The sequence below is a fragment of the Nannospalax galili genome, unplaced genomic scaffold, assembly GCF_000622305.1.
Source record: "Nannospalax galili isolate Female #2095 unplaced genomic scaffold, S.galili_v1.0 scaffold368, whole genome shotgun sequence".
Lineage (NCBI taxonomy): Eukaryota > Metazoa > Chordata > Mammalia > Rodentia > Spalacidae > Nannospalax > Nannospalax galili.
Window position 1 is genome coordinate 1,034,617 of NW_008359963.1, and position 18,495 is coordinate 1,053,111.

General features: G+C 45.6%; 1 protein-coding gene across 1 annotated transcript in view; it reads left to right on the forward strand.

Annotated features, from left to right (window-relative positions):
* Nucleotides 1–18,495, forward strand: part of Dnah14 (dynein axonemal heavy chain 14) — a 322,248-nt gene that overhangs the window by 303,360 nt on the left and 393 nt on the right. Inside the window, 7 exon segments of the mRNA XM_029559013.1 lie at nucleotides 6,630–6,796; nucleotides 8,134–8,330; nucleotides 11,099–11,211; nucleotides 11,974–12,113; nucleotides 14,562–14,609; nucleotides 14,612–14,724; nucleotides 17,931–18,083. Of these exon segments, the coding sequence (XP_029414873.1) occupies nucleotides 6,630–6,796; nucleotides 8,134–8,330; nucleotides 11,099–11,211; nucleotides 11,974–12,113; nucleotides 14,562–14,609; nucleotides 14,612–14,724; nucleotides 17,931–18,083 (931 nt within the window).

An 18,495-nucleotide genomic window follows, 5' to 3' on the forward strand; every position in this document is an offset into this window, starting at 1 on the left:
TTGTTCTTTTGAGTTCCATGTCCTGCATTATCTCTAGGGTCTTCTCATCGTACTCCTCTAGAACACTATTGGTATTTGGTGGGATATGTTATTTTGGTTTTTCACGTTATTATTTTTTCTCTGTGATTTTGACATGTGAATTTCTTTTGTAGTTTCTGATTCTTGTGTGAGACTCAAGCCTTCAAGTTTAGGTCTGCTTCTTTTTGTGAACTTTATGTGTCTTTGTGTTTTACTTTTTGGGCATGAACGGCTAGTTCCTCTAAGCTTCTGGTTCTCTCTTTTGATTTTATATTGGAGTGGCCAGATTGCTTTTGTCTTCAGGAGTTCCCACATAGGCCCAAGTCAGATGAGGTCAGATGCTCTCAGGCTTTCTCCTAGGGTCTGAATCCCTCCAGGATAGATTTTGGCCTCAGGAATTTGGGGATTGGACTGGCCTGGGAGCCTGGCCCAGGAAAGATGCTGGTCTAGGGCAGCTGGTGGCAGTGCCACCCAGAGATGCAAAGGAAGCTGGGGGTGGGAGGTGGCCCCAAGGGCCCCTGGAGACTGCACTGAGGAGCTGGGTTGGTCTGGATGCAAAGGACCAGGAAGAGGAAAGGTCAGCCCCAACATCCAGGAAAGAGGCTGGCGGGTTGTGCAGACCTAGGGAGGCAGAGGGAGGTGAGGGTGGGGCCGGGCCCAGAAGCAGTGCTCCTGGGGACCTGAGAAGGAACTGAGTTGCTCTGGATGCAAAGGATTAGGAAGAAGCAGTGGTGGTTCCTCGGGTATCTGGGGCCCAAGACAAGGAGTGGGACATGACCCAGGCTAGGAGGAGAGAGAGGTGGGGGAGATGGGAGGGTGAGTGAGGCTGGGGGGAGTCAAGGCAGGGAGGGCCCAATCAACTTCCCCTGGAGAGAGAAGCCTGAGGGTCCTGCCAGCCCAGGGAAGCAGAGGGAGGTGAGGGTGGGGCCAGGCCCAAAAGCAGTGCTCTTGGGCACCTGAGAAGGAACTGAGTTGCTCTGGATGCACAGGATCAAGAAGCAGTGGTGGTTAGCCAGGTGTCTGGGGCACCCAGACAAGGAATGGGACAGGACCCAGGCTAGGAGGAGAGACCGGTGGGGGAGATGGGCGGGTGAGGCTGAGGGGGTGGGGGGTCAAGGCGCCAAAGGCCCAATCAGCTTACCCCGGAGAGAGAAGCCTGTGGGTCCTATTTACTTTTTTTTTTTTTTTTAAGATTTAAGGCCAGCCTGACATGGGCCTGTAGTCCCAGCACTTGGGAGGCAGACGCAGGAAGATCTCTGAGTTCAAGGCCAGCCTGCCTGGTCTACATAATGAGTTTCAGGCCAGCTAGGGCTACAGAGAGACCCTGCCTCAAAAAGATAGGAAAAAAAATTTATTATTTACTTGTGTGTGCGTATGTGGGCAGAAATGGGCATCAGAGCCTTGGAACCAAGTTACAAGTGGTTGTGAGGCACCATCTGTGTGCTGGAAACAGAACCTGAGTCCTCTACAAGAGCAGTATGTGCTCTTAACTGCTAAGTCATCTCTCCGGCCCCATATTTACTTATAGGAAAAGAAAAGACAACCATCATGGAAGTGAGGGTGGTGTGGCAGACACGTCCTGCACTATGAGAACTGTGTGAATTATGGCTGTCTGAGCTCTGAGTCTAGCCATGCTACTTCCACATCTTCACCCATCAGTGCTGGTAATACTACTTCACCTGTCTGCCTTTCAACACTGTTGTGAGGTCCAAATGGTATCCTGCATGCACCCTAAATTCAGATCCCCTCCACCTGAGACTATAAAAATGAGATCAAGTCTCTTCATGCCAGAATTACCTGGTTGGAGCACCTGGACCTTCCACTGCTAGACGGATAACTCCACCCCTCACTGGGGACATTTCCCAGGATGCTTATCCTGCCTGTTCAGGAAATGAATCTCAGGTGTACTCACTTCCTCCTCTGCCTTTCTCATCAGGCCTGGCTTCAAATCCTAGTTCTACATTCCTTTGCAAACATGAAGAAGCCACTGAGTGTCTTCTGTCTCAGGCTCCCCATGTCTATCTAAGTCACAGACAGTGACAGTGACTCCAAGAGTCGAATGACTTCAGCTCAGTTTACCGTTTCACCTTCTAGGTCTAATGTACCTTAAACAACCAGTTTTTCAAGACCTTTAAATAATGTTGGATCTCATTTGTTGACTTGATCAAACATTTTCAAATATATTAATATTTGTTATAAAGTTAGTACACATCTATTGCCTGTCTGCCAGATCTTCTCAAGTCTGTCAGTAATCTAATTAGGCCAGGCATGGTGGCTCACACCTTTAATCCCAGCTCTTGGGACGCAGAGGCAGGCGATCTCTGAGTTCAAGACCAGCCTGGTATACAAAGTGAATTCGAGGCCAGCTGGGGCTATAGGGATACCCTGTCTCAAAAGAAAACCAAAAATAAAATCTAATAATTAATCAAATAAACATAGTAAATCTCATTTTATTCTCTTATCAGTTTAGCTGGATTTCAATTTAAATCATTTTCATTATCTCTTTGTCTAATATTTTTAATTCTTTGAGAATTTTATACAATGTATTTTGATCATATTTACCCTCAACTCCTTAACCCCTCCCAGTTCCACCCTCAATTCCCTACTCCCCCAACTTTGTGTCCTTTTTTTAAGTTTAAAAATTTTTAAATGTACTTATTTTTATTTTATGTGTATGAGTGTTTTGCCTGAATGTTTGTAAGTGTACCCATGTCATACAATGCCCATGGAGGCCAGAGAAGGACACTGGATCCCCTGGAACTGGAGTTACAGATGGCTGTCAGCCACCATGTGGATGCTGGGAACAGAACCTGGGTGCTCTGCAAGAGCAGCCAGTGCTCTCTTAACCCCCAAGCCATCTCTCCAGCCCCTACCCTTTTTTTTTCAATTTAATAACTCAGTAAACCCAATTTCTGGTGTCCAGATACTTCTGGTGTGGGGCCATCCACTGGAGCATGGTCAACCTACCAGGACCATGCTCTTAAAACTGACTATCTCTCCTCTAGAAGCCATCAACTGTCCATTAGCCCCCCCCAGTTGGGGGTGGGGGCTCATGAACCCCTTCCCTCTCCATACTAGAATGTTGATTGGCTTGATCTTGTACAGGTCTTGTTCAAACAACCACAGCTGCTATGACATGAGTAGTGGTCCTGTCATGTCCAAAAGACACTGTTTTATTCCAGTCTTCCCTGATCTCTGGCTCTTACAGTCTTCATGCCTCTTCTTCCACAACAGTCCCTGAGCTTGGGAGGGGCGTGATAGGGATGTCCCATTTGTGGCTGAGTGCTCTGTAATCATTATTCTCTGTACTGTGTCTAGTGAGTTTCTGTGTTAACTGCCATCCACTGCACAAAGAAAATATTCTGAGAGCTGCACTAACCTGTGGGCAGAGAGATGAATGTAGAAGGCAGTTTGATACTATGTCCATTCAGCAAAATAATACTAGTGGGTTCACCCTTCTGGCCCACAAGCTCCCCAACCATACATTCTTGGCCAGGTTTGCAATACCAAGCATGTATATGTTCCATGTATATGTTCCCTGTGGAGCCAGCCTTAACGCCAAGCAGAAAGCAGTTGGTTACCCCCTTAACAAGTTGTGCCCCTTGGGCATATCTTGCCACATTGGTCATTATTGTAGCTCACAGGGTTCACAGCTGAGTAAGACTTGCTGACTTTTACCCCCAGCACAGCATCTTCTAGCACTATGAGAGCTAGCCAGCAGGGAGGAGGCTTCTTAGTCAGTACCAACTTGGGAGCTCCATGTTCTATGAGCAAAGTATGTGGTATCTTCAGCCATACTGTCTTACCATCAAGTTCCAGTGGGCAAACAAAGCAGTGGCAATAGCCCACATTGCTTGCATTGTTTAGGGGTCTCTGGGACACTTCTGACCAACAACTCGAGGAAAAGTATCCCATACCTGGTACTGGGTTTTTTATTTGGCAACCTATGTATGGCTTCTAGGAACATAATCCCCTGTGTAGAACAACTCCAATTAAACTCTTTTATATGAATATAAACATATGTATTAAGCTTATAAACCAGTTGGTTTTCATATGGCTTTTTCGAATATCCTTAATGTTAGTTATGTCTCCCCTAACCCCTTCCTCTAATCTATTCTTCCATTCCTCTTCCCACTTAAACCTCCCTCCCCACTTTTTCAATAGAGTCACAAGTTTGACCTCTCAAATTTAAGAAGCCAAAATCTCTTGAATATCACAAATATTTATGGGCTGGGAAGTTGGCTCAGTTGCTGTGCAAACATAAGGATCTAAGTTCAGATCCCCAGAACCCACATAAAACCCAGGCATGGTGGCACCCCTCTGTAGGCTAGGAGGAGGAGATAGTCATGTCCTGAGGACTCTCTGGCCAGCCAGTCTAGCCAAAACAGTGACCTCCAGGCTCAGTAAGAGCTCTTGTCTCAAATAAAAAACAAGTTTGAGATATAACTGAGGAAGATATCTTAACATCCACTTCTGCCTCCACACATGACCACACAGGCAAATGCACCTGGCACACATGTGCACACACAAATACACACATATTTTAGATGCTAACATTCATTAACACAAAATCTTTTCTGTATTTTAATTCGGTTCAACCTGTTTACATCTGATTCTTAAGTCTTCACAGAGGTGAAAATGCTTTACTTGAATTATTTCTGGTTAGGAACATTGATAGATACCCTAAACTCTGCTTATAGTTGCAAATGTAAGAATAGCTCCATAATTCTGTGCAGAGTGGCTACATCACCCACATCCCTGAATTCCAGCTACATAATCTCTAATACCTAAAGATTGAGGTTTATATCTCTTTAGCTGTTAAAATATGTCTGTTTTCCAAAGTACCTCTAAACCAGCTGGAATTCTGCATTCCCTTACAGCCTTCTTATCTCTTTGGATCATGACTATTCAAATGACATTGGACTGAATTCTGGCCTTGGCACTTGAGTTGCACTGTTTGATCATGTCATCCAATGTTGTTCTACTGACACAAAATGGAGATAATTCAAGTGCTAATTCATTGGCAAGTGACTATGTACCATCTGCTTCGTGTAGGAAAACTGCACAAGTGGAAAGAAGGGTATCCCACTGGAAACATCCAACATGTTTCCAGAGCAGCAGGTGGAGTTTCTGTAGACGGGGAAAAGTGAGCAAATGTCTATTCACCTCAGACAGGGAGCTGGCAAAAGACACAAGAAATAATTCCTCCCAAATCTACTGTAGTAAGCTAGTGAGATTATTGGTGTTACTAACAGGAGCGTGGGTAACAAGTTAGGAAAGCCGCATCCCTGGTGTTCCCTGTACTTCAGGCAGCTGGGCTCAGCAGCATCTCTTCTGCCTAGCAGTTGTTAATTATACAAGCTTGGGCTTGTGAGGCTTCTGAGTTTCAGGAGCATCCTGAGACTTGTGACTTGTATTTACTTCTGAGTTTTTTTTTTCTTCCTTAGTATTAAGGAACCTCTCTCTAGAAGGGAAAATTCAATTTGGAAGAAACAGCCACACAAGAGGAATACATTCAACAAACATCCTACATGTTTACTAACATCCCCTTGGTTGTTTATAAACAGGCTGTGATTATCCCCACCATGTATCTTTGTTCAAAACACTGGAAACTGGTCTACGAGACTTAACTTGGAAGATCTCATAGTCAATATAACAGACCTTTCAAATTCTGAAATTACTTAAAGCCACTTTAGATGGCTACTAAGAAACCAAACTCTAAAGTCAAATCCAAAGCATGATGACCAAACCAAGTAAGGAAATACATTTCCTCAGGTGAACTGTAAGGGCTTAAGAAGTCTCATTAGTGGTGGCTACTTTGAAGGACAGATTCATTTTAGTGACTGAAGAGAGACCTGGAGTGTTGGATAAAAAAGTCAGTCCCTACTAGCAGAGAGAGTACCAGAGAGGGAGCTCAAAAGAGTGGAGCTGTTTCCTGCTCACTCCCTTTCTGGCCTGTCAGCTCCCTGGGCCCTGGTTCCTCACTTTTGGAAGAATTCCAGAAGTTCCTCCAGCCCTAGGACTTCTGGTTCCATGTAACGCCACTGTCATCCAGCCATGTGCACACACTGGTCCTGGAATTGCCCACTGAGTGTGTGACCAGAAAGCCCTGCAGTGAGCAGAGGAATGCAACACGCAGTTGGGAATGCTGTAAGCTGCTTGAGCACGCCGTCTGTTCTCTCACTCACTCCTGGTTTATGTCTATCTTAGGCAGACACATTCAGGTGACAGCATTCTGGAGACAAGCCTTAAGAAAGTTTGTTTTTTGGTATTTTTGAGGCAGGGTCTCCCTGTAGTCCCAGCTGGCCTGGAACTTGCTATGTAGACCAGGCTGGACTCGAACTCAGAGATCCGCCTGCCTCTGCCTCCTGAGTGCTGGGATTAAAGGTGTGTGCCACCACACCCAGCTAAGAAAGCTTTAAAAAGACCTATTTTAATAAACATCTAAGTCATTCGACAGTTTTCTCATCTGTAAAGTGAACTCCATGCATCTGAGGTCCTCTGTATTATAGCTGTGCATTCTGAGAAGCTGTTCACCTCCTGTGGGGCCCAGACAGGGAACTCCCAGATTAAACAGTCTACGCCTCATTCTTCACCTGATTCCTTTGCAGTCCTACACAGAGCAATGATGACTTAGTGATGGAGATTCTGTCTGACATGATGGTTCGGCTGCCCTTAACAGTGGAAAAAGAAGACGTTGCTGGGTCTGGAAGTCAATGCACGTTAAAATTTTTTATGTCAAGCTCTACCTGGGAGAAGCTCTATAAAAACGTTGAAGGTAAGCACAGGCCCTGGCTTTTCCCCTTGCCACAGCTTCGTCAACAAAGGATTCTGGCTCCAGAAAGGAGATAGAGGCACCAGAGCATGAAATGGCCAACCCCCACCCAGCCGCCACAGAAGATGGCAGGAGAGAGGAAAATGGTGATGTAGTATGAGGGAGGAGGGAGCTCAGGCACCAAGATCAAAACTGAAAGAACAGCAATCACAGTAGAGAGTGCAGACACTAGGGAATCTGAGCCCTGCTCTCCTGTCCTCTGGTCTCTGGAATGATGTTTATAACAGTAAGATTTAGAAAAGGGAACACTTAGGTGAAGTCAGGCCCAGGGCTGCCTGGCCCAGCTATGAGAAGCTAAATGCCCAAATTGGGGGAATTTTCCAAGTGAAATTTTAACATCCATAATCTAACTCTTTTTTAATATTTTATTATTTGTATAAGTGTATTGTCTGCATGTATGTAAGTTCACCCATGTCTTGCAATGCTTGAGGAGGTCAGAAGAGGGCATCAGATCCCCTGGAACTGGACTTATGGACAGTTGTTAGCCACCATAGGGTGCTAGGATTAGAACCCAGGTCCTCTGCAAGAGCAGTCAGTGCTCTTAACCACTGAGCCATCTCTCCAGCCCCAAACTAACTCTTCTTAAAAATTCATTTTGGAGCCAAATGTTGAGCAACAGTTTACCAAAATGCATAGTGATGTTTCAGTCGACAGAGGACCCACTCAAGAGTGGTCCCATGAGATAGGATCACTTAGTGATGACAGGATGTCTTAGTTTGAGCAAGTGCAGTGATGTTAGCACAGGGAGGAAATCTAAGGATGCATCTCTCAGACCTGGCCTTCAGGCTAAAGGCAGCCTTTTTTTTTTTTTACTGAGCCTGCAAGCAAAAAAAGTTTATTTAAGACAGGTATTACTGTGTAGCTCTGGCTGGGCTGGAACTCACTAAGTAGACCAGGCTGGCCTCTGCCTCAGAAGTGCTGGCATCAAATGCATGTGCCACCACACCTGTGCTGTTTTTAACTTTCTTTTTTTAAATGGTTGAAAAAGGAATGTACTTTGTGACACATAACCATTACATGAAGTTCAAACCTGGGAATGCAGGTAAGGCTTTCTCCTATAGCTGGTGCTTTTTCATTTGCATATTAGGTGTGGCTACATCGTACTATGAGAAAAGAATTGATCATAACAGACAGTATGGTTGGCCCATAAAATACTCTCCAGAAAATGTTTACCAACCTCTGGTCAAGACACATGAAATTCCTCCAACTCTGGAGTCTGTGTCCCACCATGCAGACCTTCTTACCCTATAAGAAAGTTTCCTTCTCTGTTTTAAATTCAGGTTGGGATCCCCTTATCCACTGTGCCTTGATAACCTTTCTGAACCAAGAAATAAAGCGTTTTGACAAGCTATTATTTGTCATACATAAATCTTTACAAGATCTTCAACTTGCTCTAAAAGGAGAGAGCATCCTCACTCAGGAGCTGGAGGAGATCTACGACTCTTTCCTTAGTGCACAAGTGCCAGCACTGTGGCAGGTAAGCAAGCACTACTTCGTTTACTTGCCCGAAAGAAATGTCCAGGTTCCACTGACCACTTTCACTAAAGCACATCAACATGAGGAAATACTTAGTAACCGTTGTGCTGATCTCTTTGGTACAAGTATGTATTAATACAACCAATCAGGTGGCAATCTGGCAGTTCTACTTAAATTTATCTTAGATATTTATCCCAGAGCTGTAACAGAATAAATCTGAAAACAATTTAGATATTTATGATTAGTAATCTAGTTATATAAACTACAGTACAGCCACATCATCAATGAGGTATATACAGATATGGAAAGACCCCCTCCAGGTCTTGTTAAAAGTTCTAGAAGCTTGTTAAAGCTTGAGAATACTATAGAGATCTATATTTTGCTTATAAAAGTACACTAGGGGCTGAAGACACAGCACAGTTAAGAGTACTGGCTACTCTTGCAGAGGACCCCGGTTTGGTTCCTAGCACCTACTTGGTGGCTAAAGACAGGTTCCAGGGGACCTGATGCCCTCTTCTGACCTCTGTGAGCACTGCATACAGGTGGTACACATATAGACAAGCAGGCGCACACACAAAAAATTAAAAATAGACAAATAATTCCATAAGCGTTTTACAGTTTTGGAAGGAAAAGCAAAAATATTAACAGGTCTGTGTGTTGAGGTTTTGATTTTAGATTTTCTATCTTGTGTCTCTCAGGCTACTGTTCTGTTTTATCATATTCATGTTCCATTAGCATAAAATTTTAAATGTGCTGGGTGAGGTAGTGCACACCTTTAATCCCAGCACTCTGGAAAGATTTTTCTAAAAAATTTTAACTGTAAGCTATACAGTAGGGAACAGGAAAGTACTACAAATGACTTAGCCAATTTAATGAGAATCAAATGTCAGGAAAATAATATAACAAAACGTAAAATTCAGCAAGAAGTGTTTTTGTGTTTTTGTTTTTCTTTTTGAGACAGGGTCTCCTGTAGCCCAGCTGGCCTGGAACTCCCTAGCTATGTAGACCAGGCCTGCCTCTGTCTCCCAAGTGCTGGTATGCACCACCACACCTGACTCTTTCAGTGGCACGTTTTGTCAGGCTTGTCTGTAGTGTCTGTCATAGCAGCACAAAATGGACTAAGACACCTACAAGGAACAAAGTGCTGACACATGCAACATGGGTGACCCAGAAAAACAGGTAATCACAGGGCTGGAGAGATGGCTCAGCGGTTAAGAGCAATGGCTGCTCTGGCAGCAGACCTGGGTTCAATTCCCAACCTACATAGCAGCTAACAACCATAACTTAAGTTCCAGTGGATCTGTGCTGGATAGCTTTAATGTCAACTTGACACATCTGAGTTGAGGGAGCCTCAACTGGGGAATTGCCTCCAGAGGACTGGCCTATGGCCATGTCTGTGGGGCATCTTCTTGATTGTTGAGTGCTGTGGGAGAGCCCAGCCCACTGTGGGTGGTGCCACCCCTGGGCAGGTGGGCCTGTGTTGCATAAGAAAGCAGGCTGAGGCCAGGCACGGTGGCACATGCCTTTAAACCCAGTGAATTGCTTCTCAATGATTTTTAAAATACACCTATGGGGCTCAGCAGTTAAGAGCACTCACTGCTCTGATGCCCTCTTCTGGCCTTCACAGGCATTACATGACATGGAAATACATCAATGCAGGCAAAACACTCCTACACAAAAAGTATTTATTTTTTTTCAATTTGTAATAAAAAAATGAACTCCACCTGTGTAGAAAACATGGAGAAAGGTTAAAGGCATCAATGACAACTATAATTTTTTTAAAAATTGGATCCAAACTAGTGAAAAAATTGAAACGTCATCTGCAGACTTCACATGCAGCATCACAGAACTTCAGAGCAGAACAAGATTTCTGGGTTCCTGTGCTCAGTGACCTTAAACCCTCCCAGTCCATAGCCACCCACTGAGGAGCTTTGTAGACTGGCCTAGGAGCCAGCTAGGGAAAAAGGGCTGGGCTCCTGGTGCTGCTGGGTTAGGAGGCTATGACACAGCTGCTGCATGTCTGACTGTGACAGATCTGAGTTTAGCCAGGTTCAAACATCCAGCTAGGTCAAATGGCACCGTGCAGAGCCCAGGCGGGCATAAAGACAGATGTCCTCAGGTATCAAAGTGTGCAGAGCTAGAAGGACTTTAAAGTGAGGCTCCTGACCAGCACCTGGGTAAGAGCACAGGCTGCCAAGCGAGAAAGCTGGGGGCCCTCACAGCGCCCAAAGGTGGGGTGGGGCCGTGAGCATGTCAGAATAAGGCCAGATTTAGAAGTGAGGACAGAAAAGAAAAGGCCATAAATTCCTCATCAAGAAGCCTTCCCCTCTACCCCTTGGCTTGTTAATGAACAGGGACAGAGTAGACAGTGGTGGCTGCAGGTGAGAGAAGCACCCAGAAGCCCAAAGGCAGGGCCAGCTCTGCTGGCTAGAAGGAAAAGGACTGGCCAGTGGGAACGTCTAGGAACTTGTACCAGGAAGGGATTGGAACCCAGGGGTCTGTGAAGACAGTCTGCAGAAAGGAAAAGGAGGTGAGGTGTGATGGGCTTGGAGAAGTCATGAAAGGCAGTGGTCAGGATGGACACTTCTGGGTAAGATGTTATCTTGTCTTTGAAATGATTTTCAGACTTCTCATTGTGTGCTTTCAGTTGGAAAATGGCCTCTCCTGCCAAGATATTTCTCCAAGTCTATTGTCAGATTTTGTAGAAATGTGCTTAATAACCTCTAGACTAATCTACAGAAACAATGTACCTCTCTCTGAATCCCACAGAAGCACGCCTACAGGTCCTGCAAGCCCCTGAGCTTCTGGGTCAGCAATCTCATCCAGCGGGTGAATTTCTTCAACACCTGGGCCAAAGTGGCTTACAAGGCAATATATCATCGGTACGAGCAAGCACTGTTCTATCCTTCCCTGATTCTGCTCAGAGCTTAACATTTCCCTATTTTCATAATTTTGGCCTCTTGTTTTTTGTTTCCCTCAAATCTTCCATTTACAGTGAGAAACAGACCTCAAAGTTGGGTCCATCCAAGGTTTTTCCACCCTGAGAGCTGGAGATAACCTCTAGAACTTAAAATGGAATGTCTCTTTCCACCATAAGCTAGTTGTGTGTGTGGTGTGTGTGGGGGGGGGTGATGATATGTGGACTGTGAAAGTAGTTGCATTAATCTTTTTTAAATGTGATTTATGTTTTGGTCGGAGTAAAACCTGTGTGAAAAGCCTGTGCAGCACTGGTTAAGAGCTGCATAATGTGTTAGGCATCTTCTCCAAGGCAGAGCTTACCCTGACAGTTCTCAGGATGGACCTACAGTGGGAAGTGGTTACTGACACTATCGTCATCCTCTTTCAGAGGACAGTAAGCAAAGTACAGAAAGTGACTTGCCCAAGGTATAGCAACTAGAAGCATTGAGATTCAAACCAGAACCAGCCTGTGCCCAGAAGCCTCCTGTGCTGTGAAGCCTCCTGGGCTAAGAAGGCTCCTGGGCCATGAAGGCTCACGGGTACTGGCTATAGGAGAAGTCTGCAACTCAGAAACAAGTGATAAGATTCCTCAAGGTCCAGTCAGGCTTTTCCAAATCCATGGCTTCAAACCAAATCCCTGCTATTCTATCCTCAGTCACCCTGCTTTGCCACTGGCTTCCCACCAGGTACATGAAGTTTGTCACGACCTGGAAACAGTCTTCTACGTCACTGACCCAGAAATCCAGACATCAGACTACCTCAGAGAATGATTTGCCTGGAGGATTTCCTACAAGATACTGGCTCCCTGCTTTCTTCTTTCCACAAGGTGAGCACTAGCACCGAGCAGGCCCACATCTGGCTCTGGCACATTTGCACTGTCTCTCCAGCACCACTGTTGGAACCACAATCCCAGAAGACAGCACCTGCGGCCCTGTGGGGTCAGGGCCTGTTCTGCTCCACTACCTCCTTCCCTCACTCCTTTTCTACACCCCAGACCTCACCTGGCTTTGGCAGGCCACTTTTTCATCTCCAAGCCATTAGTCCTATGAGATCAAAGAGGCGATGCTGAGACCCCTTCCCTAAGGCCTACACGAGAGATGAGCACATAAACATAGGATCACACCCACACTTCACACACTATTCATTTTTAACAAGAATTGGTTGAGCCAGGTATGGTAGCACACACCTTTAATCCCAGCACTGGGAAGGCAGAGGCAGGCAGATCTCTGAGACAGAGTTCAGCCTGGTAAATACAGGGAGTCCTAAGACAGATGGGGCTAAAGGGAGACCCTGCCTCAAATAAAAAAGCACCCCACCTGCTCAGCAGCAAGAAAGACAAACTGTCAATATGGGGCCAACCCATGGATGCCCATGGAAGAGCTGCAGGAGACTGAGCTCCACAAGGGTGGGACCAGATAGTTTGTTTGTTGCTGCATCGCTAGTACCTAATGCATCCCCAGCTCTCAGTAGATATTTGAAGAATGGATGAATGACTTTCCAAATGAGTATCTGCATGAATCAGCACATTTGAAGCATAAAACAGGAAACCTTACCTAAGTACCAGGGAAAGCCACTAAGGAAAGGACTTCTGAGACTTAAAGCTTGCTAACAGTTAAGCATTATCCAAGACGGACCAAGGAAGAGAATATTATGCAGTACCTGCACAGCACTATGGGCTTCCTGGCACTGTGCTGTTCAGCAATTCTCATAGCACTCAAGGAAGTTGTTGCTATATATTCTGTAGTTCAGATAGGAAAAATGTGGCACAGAGAAGTTGAGATCTGCCCCAAGCCCTACAACTAGTAACTTGTAGGACTCTGGGGAAAAAAACCTAAGTACTAAGCTTCGTTCTGAATTTAACCTGTCTGACTTAAAAAGCCAAGTGTTTAAGCATGGACAGACAAAAGGCCCACAGAGGGAGAACATGGGGGTGGAAGCTGGACAGACAGCTGTGGGAAAGGCAGCAGGGAGTTGCTGCAGTGGCAAGAGAGGTGACAGGTAATGGCTGTGACAGGGAAGAAGGGCATTGGTAGGCTGGAAAGGCCCAAGGCTGGTATTGGACACAGAGAAATTTGTTTCTAGGCAAAAGTTGGCAGTGACCTGCATGCAACAGGGTTCTGGCCAGGGGGCAGGAGAGGAGTTGGACAGAGGGGCATTCAGGAGACAGAACCAGTTGGCCTCCATGTTTGAGATGATGTGATAAGAGCAGAGGCTCAGCAGGACGCAAGGCCTCTGGCATGGAAAGCTGGGTGGATGCTAACAATGGAATGAACAGGGAAGAGGCTAATGGATTGGTTGAAAGTGATAATCTGTCACATCATTTTTCTGTCCTCTGTATCCTTCCTCCATGCAATATGGGGCAAAATGGCCACAGGCAGGTTAGCAAGCCCAAAGGAAAGGGGATTTCCTCTTCCCTGCATGTCTACATGCCTGAGAAGGACTCAGGAACCCTGAGCTATGTACTCATTCAGAACCCATCCCTGCTACCAAGGGGGTGAGGTACGATGATCAGCCAGGATGGGATCGGAAAAGGCTCACATCCCAGGATTTGTAGCCCTACGCCCCAAAGGGCCTACAGACACAACTCATATGAACAGGTCTGATGGGTGTGGGCAGCTAGTCCCTGCTGTGCTCCAGCCTCACCCCAAGTTCTGTGGCACTATTCCAGGGGAGATGTGAACATTTAAATGTCTACTCCAGACAGAGAAATACAGACTGAAGTTAAGGATTCCACCAAAGTCCAACTTGGTGAACTAGCGAGTTTTGTTACTTACAGGAACAAAAATGACTCAAAGGTAGCTGCATCACCAAAAGCCCACCCAGCATGGGGTGACAGCTCACAAAAGCTGGAAACCTGGAGCTCACTGCAGCACTTGCAGGCAGCTTCAAGCAGTGTGGCTGGTGTCTGCCTCTTTCAGGCAGCTCAGTTTGTCCGAGTCTCTCAGCAGTCCTTATGGTTCATAAATGCTTAGGAGAGATGGGGCCTAGCAAATCTCACCAGTTTCAGGGACTTCCTAAAGCTTTTTTGCTTACTTCTGGAGGTTAGGGAGCTCCCCTGCAGGATGGAATGTTTCACCTTTAGAACATCCTGAACTAAAAAGCTTCCCTCCAAGACTGAGTTTTATTCTCAGAGGAAATTGCTACACAACACCCCATCACCCTTCCTTCCTGGCTCTTTTCTTCCATCTCCATGGGCAACCATGGTGCCCCCCACTCCCCACCCCCAGGAAGCCCAGGCTAACTAGAAACTTTGTTACTATGCTTTTACCCAAAGCCTTTCTTACTGCTGTACTTCAACACTATGGGAGGTCCCCGGGAATCTCCACGACAGCCTTACTTTTACTCACAAAGTGGTTCCTGGCACTGAAGATAAGAAAGAGGATGCACTCTCCATACTTCTCCCTAAGAGGCTCAACGTAGTCAAGAGAGCATTCCAGGTATGGGGATGCTGAGGAGACTGCAAAGGTGATGGCTCAGTCATTGGATCAGCCATTCCCTCAGCCACGTGCTCACACTGCCAGGCACTGAGTGGTGGATAAAGAAGTCCAAACACCACCCAATGTCCTACTTGTCTCAGAGCTCAGTCAGCTTACCAGGCTGACGCCCCAGCCAACACTCCAAAGACTCCAGGAGGACAGCCTGTACGATCAGCTCAACCAGCTAGGTGCCTACTAGACTCCAGCACTGCCTTCTGTCACCCCAAACGTTAAAAGCCACATTGCCTTTACCAAGTTCAGTGCCTTTTAAAAATCTCCTTTTTTCGCTCTGGAATCATTCACCAAGAACAAAACCATTCACTTTTAAATCTGTTAAGATTCTGAGAAGTTTCCAAATCGATTCTTTTTAATACTGTTTTTGCCACCTAGAAATATGGTCTCTCCATTTACTGAGGTCCTTTATGTCAGTAAGTTTTCTTCACATTGACACATTATATTTAGTACTTTCTTACAACTGTTGCTGTTGTGAGTGGGATTTTTAATTTGAGATTAAGGGCACAGTCCAAGAAAACTAACTGCCTACACTTCTGACACCAGCTGCAGGCCTGAGGGGTTCCCAGAGACAACTTCAGGCTAAATCATTTTCTAAAAAGGTTCACCTCAAGAAAGCGCTTCTTGGAGTTCTGAATCTTTCCTCCTCCCTAATCAGCCTTCTGGCTTTGTCACTGATGCATAGAATCCCTGGATGTGAGCCCTTCAGTGGACTATACTGCCATCTTCCCCAGCATGAGACACTCTTCACGGTGTCATTTGCTGAAGAAAAATTTTGTTGCCACGAAGTACATGTACTTTCGCCTTTTAGAGTGAGGTCCTTTTCTGTCCTAATTAAGAATCACTGTGTACTTCGGGCTGTGCCCTCTCCTGTGCTGTCTAAAAGGTGTGCTGTGCTGCTTTCCCACAGGGAGCATTGGCCGAGGTAGGATCCGTGCCTTTTCTGTCCATATGAGCACCCAACATAGCACGTTTCTTTTTCATTGAAATGTGCACGCCTGTCCACTTGAGCTTTGTCTGAAGGCTTGGGCCTGCTTCTGCAGCTTCTTAGCAGCTCTACTGACTGGCATGTCCATCTTTGTGCCAGCACCACACGTTTCAACAATTATAGCTTCACAGCAAGTCTCGATGTGGGGTATAGAATCCTCCAGCTTTGCTCTTCTTAAAGGTTGTCTTGATTCATGGGAAACTGGCATCGTGGCAGTATTGAGACCATCAGTGCCGGTTGCCTTAGACCCTTTTTATGTCTCCAGTTTTAAATTTAACTTAAACATCTACTTAGTTCATCAATTTCTTCCTAGAACAGTAATACACTTGTTTTTTTCCTGGAACTCAGGAGCCAGTATTCAGTATTATGAGGTGTTATGCTAGCTACAAATTTCTTAAAGTTCTGCTGGATGTAGTGGCACAGGCCTTTAATCCCAGCACTTAGGAAGCAGCCAGCCTTGTCTACATGGCGAGTTCCAGGTCAGCTGGGGCCATAGGGAGACCCTTGGCTGACACTTCAGCTGTCTGGTCATCTGGTCATCTGAAGGGCTGTCTGCTTATGGGGTGCTGTAGTGGAGTGCTGTCTGTTTCTTGAGTCTCTATTGTGCTGTGTGCATCTGTTGGTATGTGCATGTCCCCTTATTTGTAGCTTTTTCCTGCTGATTTCTGTTGTTGTTGTATAGTTGTATATGAGACTTCCTATGGGTTCTGTGCTTAGTTTATGTTCAGGGAGGAAGCTGACCAAAAAACAATAATGATAACTTGACAGAAGACCCAGCATTAGATGGAGACAATACTATGCTCTTGACTTGCGTCCCCTCTAAGGGACAGAGACAGAAGCACTAGGGTCCTGGTTGTGGAAAATACAGCATTTTTCAGATGTGAAGAGGGCATGAGGTCAGAGTAAGAGGAGGAAGGAACACTAAGAAGTGGCATGGGTTCGAGGCATAAAAAGCAGCAGGGAAATACTGCATATTGAGTTTTGACTAGGACAGACATAAGAGCAAAGTACCAGAGTGTACATAATCAGGTGCTCGATTATTTGCTTTACACCAGAGCCAACTTCGATTCAGGGTAAGATTATTTCCATTACTGTTAAGAGGCTCTCTGGAGAATTACATCATTCAAAAATGGGCTGTTTACAAATTACTTACAAACTTTGTTCTTCAGAGGAAAGACCTACGTATCTAACGGTCAAGGCAAGCCAGGTATGGTGGCACACACCTGTGACCCCAGTACTCAGAAGGCTGAGGCAGATGGATCAGGAGTTCAAGGACATCCTCAGTGACATACCAAGTTCAAGGCCAGTCTAGGCTACATGAGACCCTGTCTCAAAAAAATACCATGACCAAATCACAGACGTCTAAACAGAAGTCACATCACCAACACTAGAACAAGTGCGCTCTGAAACTTGCCATTACCTAAAGCATAAGGAGAAAAGAATAAAAGTTGCTAAATACAGTAATTCCCAGGAAGGCTTTTATAGAACAAGCCAAAATACAAGTGCTTTCTATGAATTCAGCTTGCACCTCTAAGCATGGCCACATTCCAGAAGAGACAGCCTAGAAATCTTGCCTACCCTGCAGCTCCGTTAAAAGGCTGGCCCAGGACAGCTGTGCCCACGCTGCCTCCTCAGAGACCCACCAGACCAGAGGAGAAGCAGTCTACTGCTGCTGGCAATTCTGTTTTCAGAAACTCAAACCCTTGTTTAAAGCTAGCAACTTATTTCACTTGTATCAAAGATAAATACAGAACGCTTCCAGCCTGTTTTCAATCTCCAGGTCCTTACTAGGCATCAGAACCCCATGGGAAAGGCAGGTGACTAATCGCTGACTCCTTTTGTGGATGCTCGTTTTTTTTTTTTACCCAGAGCCAAGGACTGAACCCAGGGCCTTGTGCTTGCTTGCTCTTGTTTCTTTTAAGAAACTCAGCTGCACGGTTGATTATAGAAATTTGGGGTCTGTTTGAAAATACTTGTCTCCTCAAAACCATTATTATACCATAACCTACAAAGCCTGAGGTAAAGATGAAGGCTTCACCTTAGCATTCAGAACAGGAACAGCATGAGACAGGGATGCCCCATGGTGGGAATGCGTCTCACTCAGCCTGAGGCTCAAAGCTTCTGACGGAAGCACCCTGACCTCTCCTCTCCCTCTCCCTCTCCCTAGTCTCTGCGCTCCGACCACACACAGAAAGGAGTTTACATTTTTGGTTTATTCATCGAGGGGGCACGGTGGGATCAGGAGGAACAAGTACTGGAAGACTCGCTGCCCCCTGACATATGCTGTGGATTTCCTGATATATACTTTTTGCCGACAAAGGTTAGTCCTAACCCTCTGAACTCTCACTCAGGAACACCTACCACTCCTCTCTGTTACCTGCAATGTCACAAGGAAAATTTCATAATGTACTTTAGACAAAATAGCCCAATATTGTTAAAATCTAAAACAGATTTAAGACTGACATTCAATGCTATTTCTCAGGAATACGGTAAAGTTATCTAGTGTGAAGTACTCCAAAATTAACTTCTCCAGGCATAATTTCAACATGCAGTTGCATTAATGTTAAATACATTTAATTAAGCCTGGTGTGGTGGCACACGCCTTTAATCCCAGCACTCAGGAGGCAGAGGCAGGCGGACCTCTGTGAGTTCAGGGCCAGCCTGGTTTACATAGTGAGTTCCAGGTCAGCCAGAACAGGGAGACCCAGACCCTGTCTCAAAAAGAAAAAAAA